The sequence below is a fragment of the Crinia signifera genome, chromosome 2 (assembly GCF_055691185.1).
Source record: "Crinia signifera chromosome 2, ASM5569118v1, whole genome shotgun sequence".
Classification (NCBI taxonomy): Eukaryota; Metazoa; Chordata; class Amphibia; order Anura; family Myobatrachidae; genus Crinia; species Crinia signifera.
The window spans coordinates 88,869,528-88,890,681 of NC_139218.1; the positions used below are offsets into that span (position 1 = coordinate 88,869,528).

A 21,154-nucleotide genomic window follows, 5' to 3' on the forward strand; every position below is an offset into this window, starting at 1 on the left:
TAGGTTACATAAGGGTACTTGTGTACTAGCACCGCGCCCATCGCATCGCAGACCATAAGGCATGCGATGCGATGGCAAATTGTATACCATTGAATTGTATGGCATTGTATGACATTCTATCGCATATACAATGGTATGCGATTTAAAATTGAAGCACCCTACAATGTTAAATGCACCCCCACGCCACCCCCACTATGAACGTGAACCCGTAGCGTGGTGAGCGCAGCGAGCCCGCGAGGGGCGGCGTTACACATTCCTACGACCTTTTCATACCCCCACTATCCACGTCGGCATGGAGTTGCTTTTATATAGTGTGGCGAGCGCAGCGAGCCACCGAGCCTGAAGCGTGGCGAGCCCCGCGAGGGGACGCGAAATACATGTAAAGTAATACGCGTCCCCTCGCGGGGCTCGCTGCGCTCGCCAAGCTTCGGGTGCGGTGGCGAGCTTCGGGTGGTGGTGGAGGATTACTTTGGTGACAGCATCCAAGTAGACATGTCAGACCTGTACTGGCAGGAAAAAAAGGCAGTTATGAAGCCCCTGTACAAACCGGCTCTATTTTACCTGAGTTGTCCCCCCTCCAAAAGCGTTTTTAGTAGCTCTGCAGTGCCTCTATTGCATTGCTCCACGAATTGTCCACTACTCCTCGGCTGGTGGTAAACACGATCAAGCCAGATCAAGCCAGATAGGGGTCTTATCGGATATTAAACTGACAAATACAGATACACACTCACAGAACAACTCAGTGCTGCACGAATCGCCCAATGCTCCTCGGCTGGTCGTCGCCTGGTTTTGTCTGGTCAGTAGGTTCCATTCCTTTGCGGCTCCGGAGTGCAGCTATTGCATAGCTGCATGAATCACCCACTGCTCCTCTGCTGATGGTAAACACGATAAAGCCAGATAGGGTTCTTATTGGGTATTAAGTTTGCTTGTAAGTCAGGTTGAAAGTCTTGCCTAGCTTGCTGCAAAACAGAAAGTTGATGCAGTTCTGTTGGAACCTCGTAGCAGATCTCAGTGCTGCACAAATCGCCCACTGCTCCTCGGCTGATGGTAAACACGATCAAGCCAGATAGGGGTATAATTGGGTATTAAACTAACAAAAACAGATACACACTCGCAGAACAACTCAGTGCTGCACGAATCGCCCACTGCTCCTCGGCGGGTGGTAAACACGATCAAACCAGATAGGGGGCTTATTGGGTGTTAAACTGGTTAGAACAGACGCTGACGTTCTGTTGCTAGTGCGTAGCAGATCTCAGTGCTGCACGAATCACCACTGCTCCTTGGCTACAAGTATTGTACAATCAAGCCATATAGGGGGCTTATTGGGTGTTAAACTGATGCTTTTTGGTGCCTAGTTTTTCAAACTCCCATCCTGTCTGCCGCTACAGTGCCACTCCTAGATGAGCCACGTGTTTATGCCGCACACTTGTGTGGCTTAGCATAGTTATCCAGCTACCTCGGTGCAACCTTTTGACCTAAAAACAATATTGTGAGGTGTGAGGTGTTCAGAATACACTGGAAATTAGTGGAAATGAATGTTATTGAGGTTAATAATAGCATAGGAGCAAAAAAAAAAAAAAAAATCTACAATTTTAGCAGTTTTTATGCTTTAAAAAAAAAAAATCAGAATCCAAAACTCAAAACCCGGTACTTATGAGTTATCCGGGCGCCCGATTTCTAAATCGGGTCGGATCGGGCACATCGCATCGCATCGCATGCGACCATCGGATGCGATGCGATGCGATGCGATGACCCGATTTTTCCATAGGAATCAATGTTAAAATGGACAGAGTCCATTTTAACATGGAATTCAATGGGAAAAAGGGGTCCTTTTCATACCCCTACTATCCAAGTGGGCATGGAGTTGGATATAAACCTGTGGCGAGCGTAGCGAGCCACCGAGCCCAAAGCGTGGCGAGCGTAGCGAGCCCCGCGAGGGGACATAGAATACCGTCCCCTCGCGGGGCTCGCTTCGCTCGCCACGCTTCGGGCTCGGTGGCTCGCTACGCTCGCCACAGGTTTATATCCAACTCCATGCCCACTTGGATAGTAGGGGTATGAAAAGGACCCCTTTTTCCCATTGAATTCCATGTTAAAATGGACTCTGTCCATTTTAACATTGATTCCTATGGAAAAATCGGGTCATCGCATCCGATGGTCGCATGCGATGCGATATCGCATCGCATCGCATCTGATTGTATGCCTTAACTTAAGGCATACAATCAAAAAATCGGGCGCCCGGATAACTCATAAGTACCCAAAACCCAAAACGTTGAGGGGATGTTTTGGCAAAACCTATTAGAACCCAAAACCGGAAGTTAGTCAAAACGCAAAACGCAAAAAGTGGCCAGTGCACATTCCTAATTAGTATAGAGGCTACTCCCTGTACCTGCCACCTTGTGTCTTGGCCTTTCCTACCATGCTCACTTCCTGCCTCCTTGCCTGCCTCTCCCTCTAGAGCAGGGATGGGGAACCTTCGACCCACCAGCTGTTGTTGAACTACACATCCCAGCATGCCCTGCAACCGTTTTAATATGGCCAAATAGCAAAACTGTAGCAAGGCATGCTGGGATGTATAGTTCAACAACAGCTGGAGGGACGAAGGTTCCCCATCCCTGCTCTAGAGTGTAAGCTCCTTGGAGCAGAGGCCTGTTCTCTCCTATTCTCAATGCCCTCTTCTATCGCACTTAAATTACAGCTCTCTCTTAAACTCATCTCTATTTTAGTTTTTCAGTTGTTTAGTCTGTGTACCCTGTATTGTTCTAATATGTGCAATATAGTATGTACAGAAAAACAATTGTGGTGCCTTATAAATATAGTATTATTATAATAATAATAATACTGTAATAATAATAATAATAATAATATTAATTATTATTATTATTATTTTGTATAACAGCACATGTTGGGAATATGCTCTGTTTTTTCTGCATATTTGATTTTTTTTTTTTAAATGTCATGTTCTCCCTACATTGTCTAAAATTCTTAAATGTTAAAAAGTTTTTTTTTTTGGGGGGGGGTGTTTTTTTGGGGGGGTTAACAATAGAAAAATGTACCTCATTGACTTGTTTTGTACTATTACTACATTTTACGGAAAAATCTTTCTGTGTTCTAGGATGCTCGGGATCTATTGCCAAACAGTTTGTATCTACATATCCTGGATCTGTTGTCACTGTTATGGACCTTCCAAAAGTGATACAAAAAGCTAAGAAATATTTCATTACAGATAGGGATCAACATATATCTCTTCTTGAAGGTACTGTACATAGTATGTCATTGATATAGAATCATACTTGCCTACTCTCCTGGAAATTTATATAGACACCTTTTACCCAGTAGTGCCCTGCAACCCCTGAAGAGTCCTTCAAATTCTGTCTACTTCCATAAGAAAATATAAGGGGGTTGCTGAGCTAAATTACAATTTTGTGTCATTACAAATTAGTCATTACCCACTGATTGCAGCATTTGTTTTTCACTATGAAGACAGACCATTTTGTCGTATGCCCTGTCTTGGTATCAAAACTTTGAAAACGGTATCTCCACTTCTGTAAACCCCCACTTCAGTAAATATAACCCTAGCCAGTGCCTGATTATCTAATAGGCTGATTAGGCTGCAGCCTAGGATGCCAGGACTAGGGGAGGACGGTCTGGGCACCGTGCAGATGGCACACATTTATTCCATGCTTGTTAGCTATCATCCATCTTGATGTACTATGGAGGTTAAAGTTCTTAACATGACTGCCAGATGGCTATGCCAATGTAACTTACTGATGGAACCATTAGTTTATGTACATTGTGCTACAGTGCCAGCTGGGCAGCCTGAAATAAAAGCCTCCATCACAACATTGCAAGCATGTCAGCTGTATAACCTTCATTACATGCACATGGGCAGTATGAATGGCTAGTCCCTGAACATTCAACATGTGTGTTTAGCAGCATTACAAGGGAAGCTGCTTTTTATTAGCCAAGGGCACCTGGAACCATTAATCAAGCCCTGCTCCTAACTTTCCAAATGCTATGGATATCCGTTTTTTAACAACATATTATTTTATCAGAAAGAATGAGTTACTTATTAATTCACTTGTGCTTCAGAATGAATATTCTGAAAACATAGACAGTTAGGGTTCCTAGTTTGGTAAGCACTGGCAAAATTTCCCCCATTCTAGTGCTTGGAATGAACAACTGAATCTCTTGATCATACTTTCATCCATCATCTCTAATTCTATGTTTGCTTTTTGGAAAAGCAAGAGGCCACACAGGATCAGATCATTTTTTTCCATATCTTTAATATTGTTGAATTTGCTGCAAAACAGCTCACTGGTCAAGCGTCATCTCCGCTTTGAATTCCTGCACTAATTAAGTATTATGGGGATCCTAAGGCCTTTAGGGATTGGCATATGTAATTTGTTTTCTTTGCAGTGAATCCCGCAGGATTCACTTCTCTAGGTACATAACTCTCCAATTTTGTACAATTGTACCTTTTTTTTGTGTGTGTGTGTGTGCAATATGTGTTTATTGATTTTCAAAAAAGACTGTATATAACCATGAAAAGACACCAAGAGGGGAATTCCAGTTGTTGTTAGCCCCAACTGCCAACAGATGGCACCCAACAGAACAATTCAGTTGTTGCTGTGTTTGGTTGCACATGCAGCCAGGGTGACACATTTCAACTTGCAGCCTAGTGAGAAGCAAGCTGAAATCGGCTTAAAGCCTTAACATGGACTTTAGATGGGTTTTTTGCATCTTTGTGCAGTTACACCTGGTATTAATGGGCACCCACACGGGCATGCAAGGTGAACGGGGGAAACAATTCAATAGCTCCGATGGGTGCCCATTCTGCTGGGGCACCCACAAAACAATTTAATCACTCCCAAAAGTCCAATAATAGATCAAACTAAAGCAGATATAGACAAAAGGCAGAACAGAATAGTGAATTTCTGCAGAAAACATATTGTATCATGGACTTTACAAATGGAAGAAAAAAAAGCATTAACCCTAGACAAAACAAGACAAAAAAGGGTGATTAAGTACCAAGTCCAGTATACAATGAGTTAAAAGAACTGCATTTTCATAAGCCGAAGATGATTTAAACTCCAGCAATGAGCACCAAGTTGGACAAAATTTAAAACTGCTCAACATTATAATCTTCATATAAATCTATGCTTGTAAACCATTCTTACAATGGAGCAGAATTACTGTCTTCACAGTTCTATTAAGAAATTTGAGCAAGTATTTTTTATATGTTGCCAGATGGGCAGGAAACAAATTTAAAAGCCAAAAGAAAGGGTCAAATGGGATTGTGCAATATAGGAATGATGCAGCTAAGGAAATAATCTGCTCCCAGACATGGTGCAAGATTAGGCATTCCCACCAAATGCGCACTGCGGAGCCTTCCACAGAATTCAGCTCCAACATCTGTCAGAAATGTCAGCTAATATTTTTGCTTAAATTTGGGCTGACCTGCACTAATGTGAGAGCACCATATATTGAATTGCAATGATTGAACAACTGACAACATTTACAAAGCAATAAGAAAATAGCTAATGCCAGTCTAAAGACAAGAAGTACCCAAGCTCAAGTGTGGCAGGAACCTTTGCATAAAAAGCCAATTGTTGTAATCCTAACCACTAAAAATAAATCCGGCACTATACTTGGGTATTTAACCATTTCAGTGGTAAATCAATATATCCAGTGGCAGTAAATTAATATGCTATTGAATGCATATTAAAAGGATCACTGATCCACATTAGAATATCAATTAATTAACCTTACTGCGCTTCTTAATTAATAATGGCATGGAAGAATTTGAGCACAAAAAAAATGAGTAACAATATATATAACAATTATATTTAATAATATGATTGGTCAACGTATACACGTATATTCTCTAATGATTATACTAATAGAATCATCATCCAGAGATACTGTACCTGTGTACCTGTGTACCCCTATGGACCTAGGGGATTCCCAGATGAACCTCTTGAAGACACTCATTCTTTCAGAAAACCACAAGAGACTGCTGAAGTTACTGGTCACCATGGAAGCAGTTCCTGTCCTGGAAATGACGTACAGTACATGATCCCAGCCATGTGGGAACTGGTCATGTTAATAGCCAGAATGCAGGGAGGACCCAGACCTTCTTCCCAGGGTTCAGGCAGGGCTGCAGCAGGGTTGCTCAGGCTTCTAGACTCATGGAGGTATTGATCCACTAGATCCTGAGAAAAGCTATTTACTTAGTGGTTTGGGGGCCACATAAGTTATACAATTTAGTACAGTAGTAATGAAAAGCAGCTAAAATATCTTGAGTTGGTGTGCGGTTGGTGACAGTAGAATCCCTAACCCTCTGAATAGATAGAGTGGCTGTTTGCACAAGAAGGGCCATAACAAAATTCTTTCCTGGTTTGTTACCTCACTTGTGGCACAAACTGTAGTCAAATTTATGACCTTTGGAGAAATTCTTCTTCAACTTTATATCCAATTAAATCAATTACCCTCTACATACTCCATGACCCTTAAGACCTCAGGTGTTTTATCATAAGCAAAATATTCAGAAATCAATTCCTCCAGATGTGCCCAGCAAGGATTTGTCTATTAACCCCTTCCCGACATTTGACGTACATTTACGTCATGGTCGGGATGTACTTCCCGACACATGGCATAAATGTACGTCATGACTTGTAACTGTCACCGCGTCTATAGACGCGGTGACAGAGGGACGATGTCTGCTGTCCCTGACAGCAGACATCTTCCCTCATTGCCCAGGGGGGGCAGCGATGCCCCCCGCCATTGGCGATCGCTGTGATTGGCTGTTCAATGTGAACAGCCAATTACAGCGTTTTCTGTGTACCGGCGAATAACGTTCGCCGGTGACACAGGGATCGTTGGTGATTGGTGCTGTTAAGTACAGCACCAATCACCACCGGGTGTAAGGGTGACATCTGTGCTCAATTTTTGGCGCAGGAGTTTTTTTTCTTCTTTTAACTTACACATGTTAAAGCACTACATACACACTACATACCCCCTGTGTTGAAATAAAGTTTGTACCCCCCCCTACACTATACACGTGTTGAAACACTACACTTAAAAATAATAAAAATGTCCCAATCATCGCAAAGACTGTTTTCAGCGGAGGAGGCATATGCCCTTCTTGCCTCTGACACTGACACAGCCAGTGAAGTAAGCGATGAATTGGCATTTGTCTTAAGCTCCTCTTCCTCCTCTAGTGATGAGGGTCCCCCTCAAAGATGCCCCCGTAGAGCAGCTGAGACCCCCCCCCAATGATTGATCTCGTATGGACCCCACCACCAGACAATTTTGAGCCCCAGGTTCCTGAGCTTTTGGCCAACCCAGGAATCCAATTTGATAGTACAGGCCTCAAAGAAATTGACTTTTTCAAAGTCTTTTTCTCTGATGATTTTATAAATTTAATGGTGGACCAAAGTAATTTATATGCCCAGCACAAATAGGGGGGAAGGATATGTCAATCGCACAGAATAGTAGGAATTGGTTAATGTGTTACCGGACCCTCCTCATTTCTCATGTATAATAGTTTTATATCTACAGGTGAGGGTGTGCTACCACAGGCATTGGGATTACAGGTATGGAGCAGAAAGAAAGAATGCCTTTTGCTGGTGCACCAAGAAATTAAAGTTAGACTCTTAATACATAACGTTTATTTCATTTTATTAAAAATACAATTTAGCGAAATAAAACCACACATACGAGAAATGACAACATTTAATAAAAAAGGGGAGATGTTTCCCTTAACTCAGTGTGACCCCACTTGTCCTCTACCCAGTATGTAAATGTATTTAAGCGCAATAAGTACCCACAAGAGAATAAATGCTCTTGGTGAAGCAGAGAGCCTGTGATTTGTGGTGAAATGTCTTTATGCTTGGATACATGTAAGTGTTTATTCATTCATATACACTGTATCCTCATAGAGATTTGATATTTCAATTGCTATACGTCAGATCGATATTAATCACAGGAGCTGGCTCTTGAGGCTGAAGCTTAGTATACACATGCAGACTGGACAGTTCCGTCTGGTGCAGATAACCGCCTCAGAGACTGCTCTGTCTCCTGAGCGCCGCTGATTTCGTGGCAGAGGTGTGCAGGCGTGCACTCGCCTCGTTTCACTGGCTCAGGTGACGCTGAGTCTGGCGCCAGACTCGCGTCTTGGTCACGGAGGTAGCCGGTGACCTGGGTTTGTGCAGCGGTACAAGTAAATTTCAAAACATTGTAAGTGGGGAGGGGAAGAGGGGATTTAGAAACACACTGAGTGTGTTTTGAACGGTCAGCGTACGCTTCGCTTGGAACGCTTCCTCAGGACCACCCGCTGTGCGTCCGGAAGCTCCTTTTATTCCACCCTTCTCATACATATTCATGAGGTGAACGGGGGTGTGTGTTCCTAACCTCCTGATCATTGGTCTAGTAGTATAAGCCTACTGTTTCATTGGTCAGTTAGTGGCAGGCATTTAATTGATAGCACCAAAATTGCATGATATGGCTTTCTATACGCGCTAAAAGTATGATAATGTTTATAGGAGTAGAATATGTGGTCTAGTAAGAGTGATCACATGTCACTCGTTTCCATTGTTGACATCTCGTTTGCAAATTCTTTTATCTGTTCAAAACGGGATGGTATTTCCCTGATAAGCACCTCATCGTGAAATCTAGACGTCACAGTAGAGGCTACTTGTGGTACTGATGTGTGCTGAAAAATGTGCGATCGGGATGTTATCTCATGTGGATAATGATAATCTGGGGTGTGTATTTCAACATCTCTTTCATTGGTCAATTTGTCATATTAGTTTCCCTGGTCCGATGTAGTCGATGCAAGTATATGACATCAAGGTTATACATGGCATTTTTCTTTCCCACATATTAATTGGTGATGTGAGGATACCAAAGGGTGGTGAGTTTAAGTGGAGTCATGTGTTTCCTCTTCGTTTTTAGTGTGTTTGTCAGACTGTCGACATGCGATTCGTCGACTGTGTCAACTGCGTGAGTTGAGAAAATTATCCTTTTGTATAAAGAGGAAAACATGTTCCTAAAGGGCACCCTATCACAGGGACTGGGTGTCCCAATGTGGTCCATATTATTGACATGTATCTATATGGAGAAATAGTAAGCGGAGAATTGGCGTGTATTAATGCCATATCCCTGTAAGTCGTCCATGGGATAGGTTGGGTCTAAGGGACGTCTGAGTGTACCCATATGCAGATCTGTCTGCTGGGATAGTGAGGGTTAAGGGAGAATCAGTGATTGTACAAAAACTAGGTATAATCACCTAGTGACATAGCGGGCAGAACTGTGTGTTTAGACATCTCTATGTGCTGTTGTAGTGCTAGGGGGGTACTGCCTTAACCTCCTTTCTTAAGCCGCAAGATCAGTGTCCCACAGGGGGATTTAAGTGTGCCCATCCGTGAAAAACAGTGAGTAAAAAGAAAACCAAGTCGACATCTGTGTAGACAGTAGTGCAAAAACTGAAACGCATGATGGGAGTGTGTGACCTATTTATACCTAAAGGGTTAAAGGTGATCCTACATAGCAAAAAGTAGAAATTCGGCGGATCCTGCATCTGTGATCGTGATTTGTCACAATAATGGGAGTGACTCCAGTGATGCACGTGAAGAAGATGTCGTGGGGGTGAGATAGAACAGGGAGCATGATATTGTTAATAATGGTTGGTGTTGGTCTGGGATTCCCACCATCAATCATCTACAAAAAGGGGAGAGAGATATGCCAATATCTATATATATGGATTAATATGATTGTGCCGAGGATCCAATAGTTCACCACATTGTATCATTTTTCTACATCTTCCTAGGGGGGTCAGTGTTGTATCCTATCGCTATACATCAGAAACCACCATCTCCTATAAATGGATTTCTATGTCCATAATTATTTATTGGACGATTATCATATACCTTATTGTGCTATCTTATGCAGTTTGCCACAATCCATTACATCAGTCTAGTTTATTCCTTGATAGTCGCCCATCTGGTTCCAAATATGGGACGTATCTTCCATCCTGTGTCTGAGACTATTATTTGGACAGTAACATTTTTGTATATGGACCATGTCAGTTGTTCACTTATGGGGAGGCTGTTGACATGTTCTCCTCATGGGCATCATACTGGTTTGTTCATTCAAATATTTGTGACCCTATTTGTGGTAATTCACAGGAAGACTGTATAGACGTTCTCCTCATTAAGGCCCAATGGGGATAGAGTTTGCATCAAGAAAATCAGTCTGGTTTCTTGTTTAAGAAGCTCTTTGTCGATGTCACCTCGGCGGGCACCCATCACTACCTGCATCATGCCGTAGGCTAGAAGGCCTTTGGCATTTCCATGGTGGTATCTGAGGAAATGTTTGGCCACTGGTGTGAGTGTCTTGCCAGCCTGTTGGTCTCTTTTGGCATATTTTATGCTCGCCAAGTGTTCCGACAGTCGGACTTTCAGTGGTCTTTTCGTTTTCCCAATATAATGTTTCCCACAGGGGCACTCGAGATTATAAATTACCCCTGGGGTGTCACACGTGATATACTGGTCAATTTTCCACTGTTTTCCGTATCTATCGGTGTACATCTTGTGGGGGGCAATGTAAGTGCACACCCTACAGGTTCCACATTTGAAAGTGCCCTTTCTGTTGATTTTAACTCTGGTGGGTTTTTCAAAGTGGCTATGGACAAGATGGTCCCTGAGATTTTGGCTTCTTCTCCAGCTGATTTCAATCCGATCGCCCAGTATTCCTTCAAGATCTTTATCAGTTTTGAGTATCCCCAAATGTTTATTGAGTACCCCTGGGACCTGACGCCATTCCTGGCAGTATGTCCCAATAAATCTGACTTTCTCATTGGAGTCTGTCATTTTATGTTTCTTGGGGACTAGAAGTTGATCTCGTTTAAGTTTGTGTACTTCTCCTCTGGCTCTGCGGATGGATCTTTTACTATATCCTCGATTGATGAGTCTGAGGTCTAGTTCATCTGCTCTGCTCTCATATGTGGCATCGTCTGAGCAATTGCGCCTTGTCCTTAGGTATTCCCCCTTGGGTAAACCTTTCCGGACTGGTGGATAGTGGGCACTCTCATTGTGGAGCAGTGAATTAGTCGCTGTATTTTTCTGGAAAATGTCCGTAATCAGTGATCCCTCAGTGCCAACGCTGATGCGTAGGTCAAGGTATTCCACCTCTCTCTGGCTGACATTGCAGGTAAGTTTAAGGTTTAAATTGTTGGTATTTAGAACTTCCAGGAATTCCATAAACAAATTTATGTCCCCTTCCCATAGGATGAGCAAGTCATCAATGTACCTGAGCCACATGAGTACATGTTCTGTGAACCTGTCATTTCTTTCAGTAAATACGTGCTCCCGCTCCCACCATCCCAGGTACAGGTTGGCATACGTGGGGGCACAAGTGCTCCCCATCGCAGTCCCCCGCACCTGGAGGTAGAAGCGGTCTTCGCATATGAAATAGTTACGGGTCAGCACAAAGCGCAGAAGTTTAATTATGAAGGTGTTTAATGGTGCATCTCGTTCCATGCTCAGGAAATATTCTGCAGCCTGTATACCATGCTGATGTATTATGCTGGTATACAGGCTTTCTACATCGCAGGTGATGAGCCAGGAGTCAGGGTTCAGGGTAATGCCCTGGAGTTTGTTCAAAACATCCATTGTATCCCTCACAAATGAGGGTAGAGTGAATACATAGTCTCTCAGATAACAGTCGACAAATTGACTCGCCCTCTCAGTAAGACCCCCTATTCCCGACACTATGGGTCGACCAGGTGGATTGACTTCACTTTTGTGGATCTTAGGCAGTAAGTATAGTGTGGGAATTCTTACTGCCTTGACTTCCAGAAATTCAAATTGGGATTTTGTGATGACACCATTTCTTTTTGCTTCTTCCAAAATATTGCGGTATAGATCTAGGTAGTCATCAGTGGGGTTAAAAATCAGTGCCTTGTAACAGGATGTGTCATCAAGTTGGCGTTTGAGCTCTCTCCTGTACGAGTCGATCCCCCATAGTACGATGTTCCCCCCTTTGTCAGAGGGTTTCACAATCGTGTCTTCCCATTTTTTAATCTCTTGGAGAGCTTTCCTTTCCTCCACAGTGATGTTATCCCCATAGTTAGAAAAGGGTTTGTTTATCTCTATCTGGTCCAGATCTTTGCTGACCATTTCTAGATAAACCTTGACCTGTGGGCATATTGAAATATCAGGAAGAAAAGTGGATTTCTTTTTGAGTTTAGGCATGGTCTTGTGGGGTTCATTTGAAACAGGGTCGGTTAGAAATGCCACATCGCTTTCCTCTGATAATTCTTCTAGCAATTGTAGCATTTCCCTATCACGTTCATCAAATAGGGGGTCAGTGTCAGTAGGTAGGGCACCCTCATTATCCTGTAATCCCAGGATATCACTTCTTTTTTTGTAGAATTTTTTGAGAAGAAGTTTCCGTATATATAAATGTAGGTCCTTTTCACATTCAAATCTGTTCATGGGTCTGGTGGGAGAAAAACTAAGTCCTTTATTTAGAACTGCAATTTGAGCTTCAGAGAGAGTGTGGTTAGTTAGATTAACAATCCTAAGTGTGTCGGAAGGGGCTATCTGCGGTATCGTCTGGTTTCCCTGCGATCCTCTCGCCATTCTCTGGGGCCCCTCTTTCCTCTTCTTTCCCCTCCTGGTTCTCTTGTGTCTCGTCCCAGGTTGTCTCTGATAGTCCTGGGACTGACCCCTAAAAAATGGCGTCTAGTGGTTTGAGAGAAGTCAGAGTGATCACTCTCGGATGAATCAATCTCCGAGGTGGTGTAGCCCCTGGTGTTATCTGCAGGCTTTCTATTTTGAGGGAAATTCCATTTATAGACTCTGTTGGTCTGGAAGTCATTCAGATCTCTCTGTAATTTATTCTTTTTACGGCTTATGACTTCCTTTTCTATGTTGTCCAGTTCAGTTTTAATTTTATGATAGGACTTTTGGAATTTCTCTAATTTCTCAAAGTTTTTGAGTTTGTCACCTATCACCGAGATCTCATGTGCGTATTTGTTAAGCATTATTTCATCATGCTTGGCCAGGATATTAATCAAACTGAGAGAGTATGTTGTAAGTGCTTTCTCCCACTCTCTTTTCAGAGATTCCTCTGCTAATTCGAATGAGGGAAAGACTCGGGGTCTCAATCCTCTGGGCGTTATTTGTTGTTTGGTATAGCTCTCAAAAGTAGCTTTATTCCAAAACACTTTCATTTGTTTTGTTAACAACATTTTGAGTTTATATAGCTCATTGACCCAGTCTTCCTGTGTCGTGTCCATGCTAGTTATGTCTTTGTCCATCATGGTCTCTAAACATTTTTTAAAATTGTTTTGCCTGTCATTGAGTTCTTGGCTCAAACTGAATGACGTAGATGGCGCAGCCATGTTGGGAAAGAGTTCTAAATACCAACAATTTAAACCTTAAACTTACCTGCAATGTCAGCCAGAGAGAGGTGGAATACCTTGACCTACGCATCAGCGTTGGCACTGAGGGATCACTGATTACGGACATTTTCCGGAAAAATACAGCGACTAATTCACTGCTCCACAATGAGAGTGCCCACTATCCACCAGTCCGGAAAGGTTTACCCAAGGGGGAATACCTAAGGACAAGGCGCAATTGCTCAGACGATGCCACATATGAGAGCAGAGCAGATGAACTAGACCTCAGACTCATCAATCGAGGATATAGTAAAAGATCCATCCGCAGAGCCAGAGGAGAAGTACACAAACTTAAACGAGATCAACTTCTAGTCCCCAAGAAACATAAAATGACAGACTCCAATGAGAAAGTCAGATTTATTGGGACATACTGCCAGGAATGGCGTCAGGTCCAAGGGGTACTCAATAAACATTTGGGGATACTCAAAACTGATAAAGATCTTGAAGGAATACTGGGCGATCGGATTGAAATCAGCTGGAGAAGAAGCCAAAATCTCAGGGACCATCTTGTACATAGCCACTTTGAAAAACCCACCAGAGTTAAAATCAACAGAAAGGGCACTTTCAAATGTGGAACCTGTAGGGTGTGCACTTACATTGCCCCCCACAAGATGTACACCGATAGATACGGAAAACAGTGGAAAATTGACCAGTATATCACGTGTGACACCCCAGGGGTAATTTATAATCTCGAGTGCCCCTGTGGGAAACATTATATTGGGAAAACGAAAAGACCACTGAAAGTCCGACTGTCGGAACACTTGGCGAGCATAAAATATGCCAAAAGAGACCAACAGGCTGGCAAGACAAATTAAGTGGAAAAAAATGAGCGCTAGTTGGAATGAGAGTATTAAAAAGAAGTAAGAATAGTGTTTAAAAGAGTAAAGAGAAGACACAGGAAGAGGGAGAAGAGAATAAGAAGAAGAAGGTAAAAGAATGCAACGGCACCTGAAAAGAAAAAAAGGTTAATGAAAAAATGCTTACGCTCCTTTGCAGGAGTGTTTAGTATAGGAAGTCCGTGGGGAGCCCTGTCTCTTGCCCTACCTCTACCAAACTCATGCGTTCAGGCTGCAGCGAGTATGGAGCTGGCAGCGGTGATGGTATGAGCCGCGTCTATGTGCGCTCCGTTGCTGCAGCGCGTCAGCGTGTCGCGGCGTGCTTGGATGGAATTCTTTGCCGGACTTGAGCAGGGTGGCGGGGTGCAGATGGCCGGGTCTCCTCTTCTCCACGGGCAGCAGGGATCAACGTGTTTCATGCGCAAAGCGCACTTTTTCAAGATGAATTCTGCTTCATGTGTTTGTCTCTTATATTGAAAACTTTATTGTTAAAAACGGATGTGGTCATAGGAAATTCGGTGGGAACCACATGGTCGCAATAGGATTTGAGACGAAGAAAGCCGGTATTTCTTTCGATGGCTATAATTATTAAAAATAATGCTTTGATAAAAAATGAATTATTATCAATTATGGAAAAAATATTAAAAATTAATAATTAATAATTAAAAATTAATTAATGAATCATTAATTCAGGAACAATTTAAAAATGCAGGTGCCTAGCCAGAAAAGGAGATAAAGAAGAAAAGGTTCAGAAAAATGAGAACAAGGATGAATGTGAAAAGAAGAAGTTTGATTTATAAAAATGCGTTTAATTCAAAGTCAATATTCATGCCTTTTGGATGAAGGCTTTGTAGTTCAAAGATCCATTTCGCCTCTATCTGTTTCAGGCGTCTAATGTGGTCACCATCTCTCCAGCTAGATTGGACTTTTTGGATTCCGAGGAATTGTAGACCTTTCGGATTTCTTGCATGACAATTTAAAAAATGATTTGAGAGGCTATGTGCAGATAAGCCTCTGTTAATGTTGTAAATATGTTCCGAGGTCCTGACTTTCAGCTGGCGTTTTGTCTGGCCGACATACTGGAAACCACAGGGACACTGGAGGAGATAAATGACTCCCTCTGACTCGCAAGAAATGAATTCTTTAATTTTGTATTCTTTTTTGGTGCTGTATGAAAGAAAACTGGTGACTGGTTTGGTTGATGTTCTTCCTTCATTTTTACACGCTCTACATTTTAGACAGAAATGGAAGCCCTTAGTTTTTCTTTTCTCTTCATTAGTAATTGGGCTGATGGTACTGGTGACAAGTTCCTGTTTGAGGTTCCGGGCTTTTTTATAGATAATGCGTGGCCTATCTTGAAGATGCGGTTTCAAATCTTCGTCTAATTGTAGAATGTGCCAATTTTTCTGTAATACCTCTTCAAAGGCTTTGTGGTTACTGTTATATTGGGTGATGAAAGAAAGTTTATGTTGGTCAATTTCTTTGTTTTTAGTTTTGTATTGTAGTATAGTTTTACGATCTAATTTGGAAACTGTTTCTAGTTGGGTTTTCAGTGTTTCTTCTTTGTAACCTTTCTGGATGAAGTTGTTGGTCATTATTTCACCTTGTTTGAGAAAAGTTGCTGTGTCTGTGCAGTTGCGACGAATTCTTTTATATTGTCCAATCGGAATATTCTTAACCCAAGTTGCATGGTGGTTGCTTTGAACAGGGAGAATATTGTTGCCGTCGACGGGTTTTGTATAAGTTTCTGTGATGAGCCGGTTATCTTCAACAGAAATTGTGAGGTCTAGGAAGGTGACACTCTTCTTACTTGTTGTGGTGGTGAATTGAAGGTTGAGGCGGTTGTTATTTAGATGTTGTTTAAAGCCTTCTAGTTCATCTTCTGACCCCCCCCAAACAAAGAAGATGTCGTCGATATAACGCTTCCATAGAATTATTTTGTCTAAATATTGATTGTTCGACCAAATGGTGTCCTCCTCCCATTTAGCGACGAATAAATTCGCGTAAGATGGTGCGAAAGAGGTCCCCATTGCGGTTCCGCAAACTTGGATGTAGTATTCGCCTCCGTTCCAGAAATAATTGTGGTGTAAAATGAATTCGATGCCTTCCATAATGAAAACTACTTGTCGGTTTGGTAATGTGGATTTTGTTAAGAAATGGTTGGTGTGATCACATCCTTCTTGATGTCTTATTGATGTATAAAGGGACGTTACGTCACTTGTCCCCAGGATGTAATTGCTTTTCCATTCTAAGGTCTCAAGTATTTGTAATATATGGATTGTGTCTTTAAGAAAACTTCGCTGAACTGAAACTAAAGGTTGTAAAAAAGAATCGATATAAACTGAAAAGTTGGATGAAATAGAATTGAGTCCAGAGACTATGGGGCGTCCAGGGGGGTTGGTGAGGTTTTTATGAATTTTGGGAAGGCAGTAGAAGGTTGGAATTTTTGGATATTTAACAAGAATGAAATCATATTCGTTTTTGTTGATGAGTCCTAAAAGTAGGGCCTCATCTAACATAGAGGTCAGTTTATTCTGAAAAATAGTGGTTGGATCGGTTGGAAGAGTCTTGTAGGTTAAAACATCTGAAAGTAGTCTGTTCAGCTCTTCTTCATATTTTGTTTTCTCAAGAATCACCACCCCTCCGCCTTTGTCTGCGGGTTTAATAATAATAGTTTGATCTTCTTTCAAGGATTTTAAGGCGTGTCTTTCTTTTTGAGAGAGGTTAATTTTTCTTTTTTGCTTGTCAGGGATATTGAGAATTGCTTTTTCTACTGCTTTTTGAAAAGTTTCTATGTGTGCACTTTTGCAGAATGCGGGATTAAAAGTTGAAACTGGTTTGAATTTGGACTGATTTGTTGGTTCTGCTGTTGATTGTGAATGTGTTTTTTTCGAAAAGAATTTCTTTATATTCAATTTTCTAATAAACTTGTGTGTATCTACATACAAGTTAAATTTGTTAGCCGATGAATCTGGCGCAAATTTGAGGCCTTTTTTGAGTACTGCTAGTTCATCATCTGTGAGTGTACGGTCACTTAGATTGAAAATGGTGGTATCCGTTGATTCCCCTATGGTTGGATTTTTCTTTTTTCCACCTCTGCAGCCTCTACGTCGTGCCCGGTATGGTTTTTTTGTTTTTTGTTCTTGGGAGTGTAGTCGGGTGGTTCCCTCTTGTTCTGATCTAACTCCAAAAAATGAAGACCAATAAATTCGTCTTCACTCTCTTCTTCAGATTCTACTAAATGTGAGCGTTTAGTTGGAATCTTTCTTCTCACCACTTGTGTCTCAGCTGGTCTGGATGAGATCTTCTTTAGGAGTGAGGTGAAGTCTTTATTTTGTTCAAGGATTGCAGCCTGTGTTCCTTGTTCGAAAGATGTCTTTGCTAAAGTTTCTGCATACGTGAAATTTCTCTTATTGTATAGTGGATAAGTTCTCTGTCCATTGTTTGGGATATTCTTAATTAGAGGTTCTTTTCTTTGGTTAGTGTTTCTATATGGAGGTCCTTGTTGGTGGTGCTGTTTTAAGTTCTGTTGTGGTTTTTTGTATGTGTCTCTCTGTTGGTTGTGGCGATTTGTTGGATTTATGTTGGTTTTAATAAATGATTGTCTTTTTTCTTCTTTTGGATACAAGGGGAGTTCTTTTAAATCTCTTTGAAATTTCCTCTGTTTCGTTTGAATAATGTCCTGTTCCACCTTGTTAGCTTTGTCATTTGTCATTGCGATGAGTGTCTTGAAATCTTCCATCGTTGACAGTGTTTCAAAGCGCTTTTCATAGATTGAGATATCTTCGTTGATTTTCACGAGGCTTTCAGATCTGTCTTTTATAATGAGTCTTATTAAATCTGTAGCACACCTATCTAGGATTTCATTCCAATTTTTATGAAAAGTGGTCGTGGTGGGATCAAAAGTAACACTTTTTGAAATTCTTAGACCTCTTGGGATGAGGCCATTTTCTAGATATTTATTCAAGGTTGTAACCTCCCACCACTGTCTCGCCTCTTGTTTGTACAATTTCTCTAAGTTGAGAAATTGTGTCTGGAATCCATCGTCGTTATTAACGGGTACCGATGGAATTACTGTTCTAGAAAAAATAGTATCGATGTTTTGTCTTTGTTGTTGATAATTTAAATGAATTGATTTGTAGTTGTTCATGTTTCAAAAGCGGCAGTGAGTATAGAGCGATAATAATATGGGTAAAGAATCACTTGCGCTATTGGGAAAAAGCTGCTCAATAGAAGTTTGCAATTTAAGTGGAAAAAAATGAGCGCTAGTTGGAATGAGAGTATTAAAAAGAAGTAAGAATAGTGTTTAAAAGAGTAAAGAGAAGACACAGGAAGAGGGAGAAGAGAATAAGAAGAAGAAGGTAAAAGAATGCAACGGCACTTGAAAAGAAAAAAAGGTTAATGAAAAAATGCTTACGCTCCTTTGCAGGAGTGTTTAGTATAGGAAGTCCGTGGGGAGCCCTGTCTCTTGCCCTACCTCTACCAAACTCATGCGTTCAGGCTGCAGCGAGTATGGAGCTGGCGGCGGTGATGGTATGAGCCGCGTCTATGTGCGCTCCGTTGCTGCAGCGCGTCAGCGTGTCGCGGCGTGCTTGGATGGAATTCTTTGCCGGACTTGAGCAGGGTGGCGGGGTGCAGATGGCCGGGTCTCCTCTTCTCCACGGGCAGCAGGGATCAACGCGTTTCATGCGCAAAGCGCACTTTTTCAAGATGAATTCTGCTTCATGTGTTTGTCTCTTATATTGAAAACTTTATTGTTAAAAACGGATGTGGTCATAGGAAATTCGGTGGGAACCACATGGTCGCAATAGGAATTGAGACTAAGAAAGCCAGTATTTATAATCTCGAGTGCCCCTGTGGGAAACATTATATTGGGAAAACGAAAAGACCACTGAAAGTCCAACTGTCGGAACACTTGGCGAGCATAAAATATGCCAAAAGAGACCAACAGGCTGGCAAGACACTCACACCAGTGGCCAAACATTTCCTCAGATACCACCATGGAAATGCCAAAGGCCTTCTAGCCTACGGCATGATGCAGGTAGTGATGGGTGCCCGCCGAGGTGACATCGACAAAGAGCTTCTTAAACAAGAAACCAGACTGATTTTCTTGATGCAAACTCTATCCCCATTGGGCCTTAATGAGGAGAACGTCTATACAGTCTTCCTGTGAATTACCACAAATAGGGTCACAAATATTTGAATGAACAAACCAGTATGATGCCCATGAGGAGAACATGTCAACAGCCTCCCCATAAGTGAACAACTGACATGGTCCATATACAAAAATGTTACTGTCCAAATAATAGTCTCAGACACAGGATGGAAGATACGTCCCATATTTGGAACCAGATGGGCGACTATCAAGGAATAAACTAGACTGATGTAATGGATTGTGGCAAACTGCATAAGATAGCACAATAAGGTATATGATAATCGTCCAATAAATAATTATGGACATAGAAATCCATTTATAGGAGATGGTGGTTTCTGATGTATAGCGATAGGATACAACACTGACCCCCCTAGGAAGATGTAGAAAAATGATACAATGTGGTGAACTATTGGATCCTCGGCACAATCATATTAATCCATATATATAGATATTGGCATATCTCTCTCCCCTTTTTGTAGATGATTGATGGTGGGAATCCCAGACCAACACCAACCATTATTAACAATATCATGCTCCCTGTTCTATCTCACCCCCACGACATCTTCTTCACGTGCATCACTGGAGTCACTCCCATTATTGTGACAAATCACGATCACAGATGCAGGATCCGCCGAATTTCTACTTTTTGCTATGTAGGATCACCTTTAACCCTTTAGGTATAAATAGGTCACACACTCCCATCATGCGTTTCAGTTTTTGCACTACTGTCTACACAGATGTCGACTTGGTTTTCTTTTTACTCACTGTTTTTCACGGATGGGCACACTTAAATCCCCCTGTGGGACACTGATCTTGCGGCTTAAGAAAGGAGGTTAAGGCAGTACCCCCCTAGCACTACAACAGCACATAGAGATGTCTAAACACACAGTTCTGCCCGCTATGTCACTAGGTGATTATACCTAGTTTTTGTACAATCACTGATTCTCCCTTAACCCTCACTATCCCAGCAGACAGATCTGCATATGGGTACACTCAGACGTCCCTTAGACCCAACCTATCCCATGGACGACTTACAGGGATATGGCATTAATACACGCCAATTCTCCGCTTACTATTTCTCCATATAGATATATGTCAATAATATGGACCACATTGGGACACCCAGTCCCTGTGATAGGGTGCCCTTTAGGAACATGTTTTCCTCTTTATACAAAAGGATAATTTTCTCAACTCACGCAGTTGACACAGTCGACGAATCGCATGTCGACAGTCTGACAAACACACTAAAAACGAAGAGGAAACACATGACTCCACTTAAACTCACCACCCTTTGGTATCCTCACATCACCAATTAATATGTGGGAAAGAAAAATGCCATGTATAACCTTGATGTCATATACTTGCATCGACTACATCGGACCAGGGAAACTAATATGACAAATTGACCAATGAAAGAGATGTTGAAATACACACCCCAGATTATCATTATCCACATGAGATAACATCCCGATCGCACATTTTTCAGCACACATCAGTACCACAAGTAGCCTCTACTGTGACGTCTAGATTTCACGATGAGGTGCTTATCAGGGAAATACCATCCCGTTTTGAACAGATAAAAGAATTTGCAAACGAGATGTCAACAATGGAAACGAGTGACATGTGATCACTCTTACTAGACCACATATTCTACTCCTATAAACATTATCATACTTTTAGCGCGTATAGAAAGCC

General features: G+C 41.9%; 1 protein-coding gene across 1 annotated transcript in view; it reads left to right on the forward strand.

The window, feature by feature from the left end:
* The window catches only part of LOC146058781 (acetylserotonin O-methyltransferase-like), a 63,927-nt gene that overhangs the window by 16,330 nt on the left and 26,443 nt on the right, over positions 1-21,154 (forward strand). Inside the window, exon 5 of the mRNA XM_083171009.1 lies at positions 3,116-3,256. Within this exon, the coding sequence (XP_083027135.1) occupies positions 3,116-3,256 (141 nt within the window). The remainder of the gene's footprint in view (positions 1-3,115; positions 3,257-21,154) is intronic.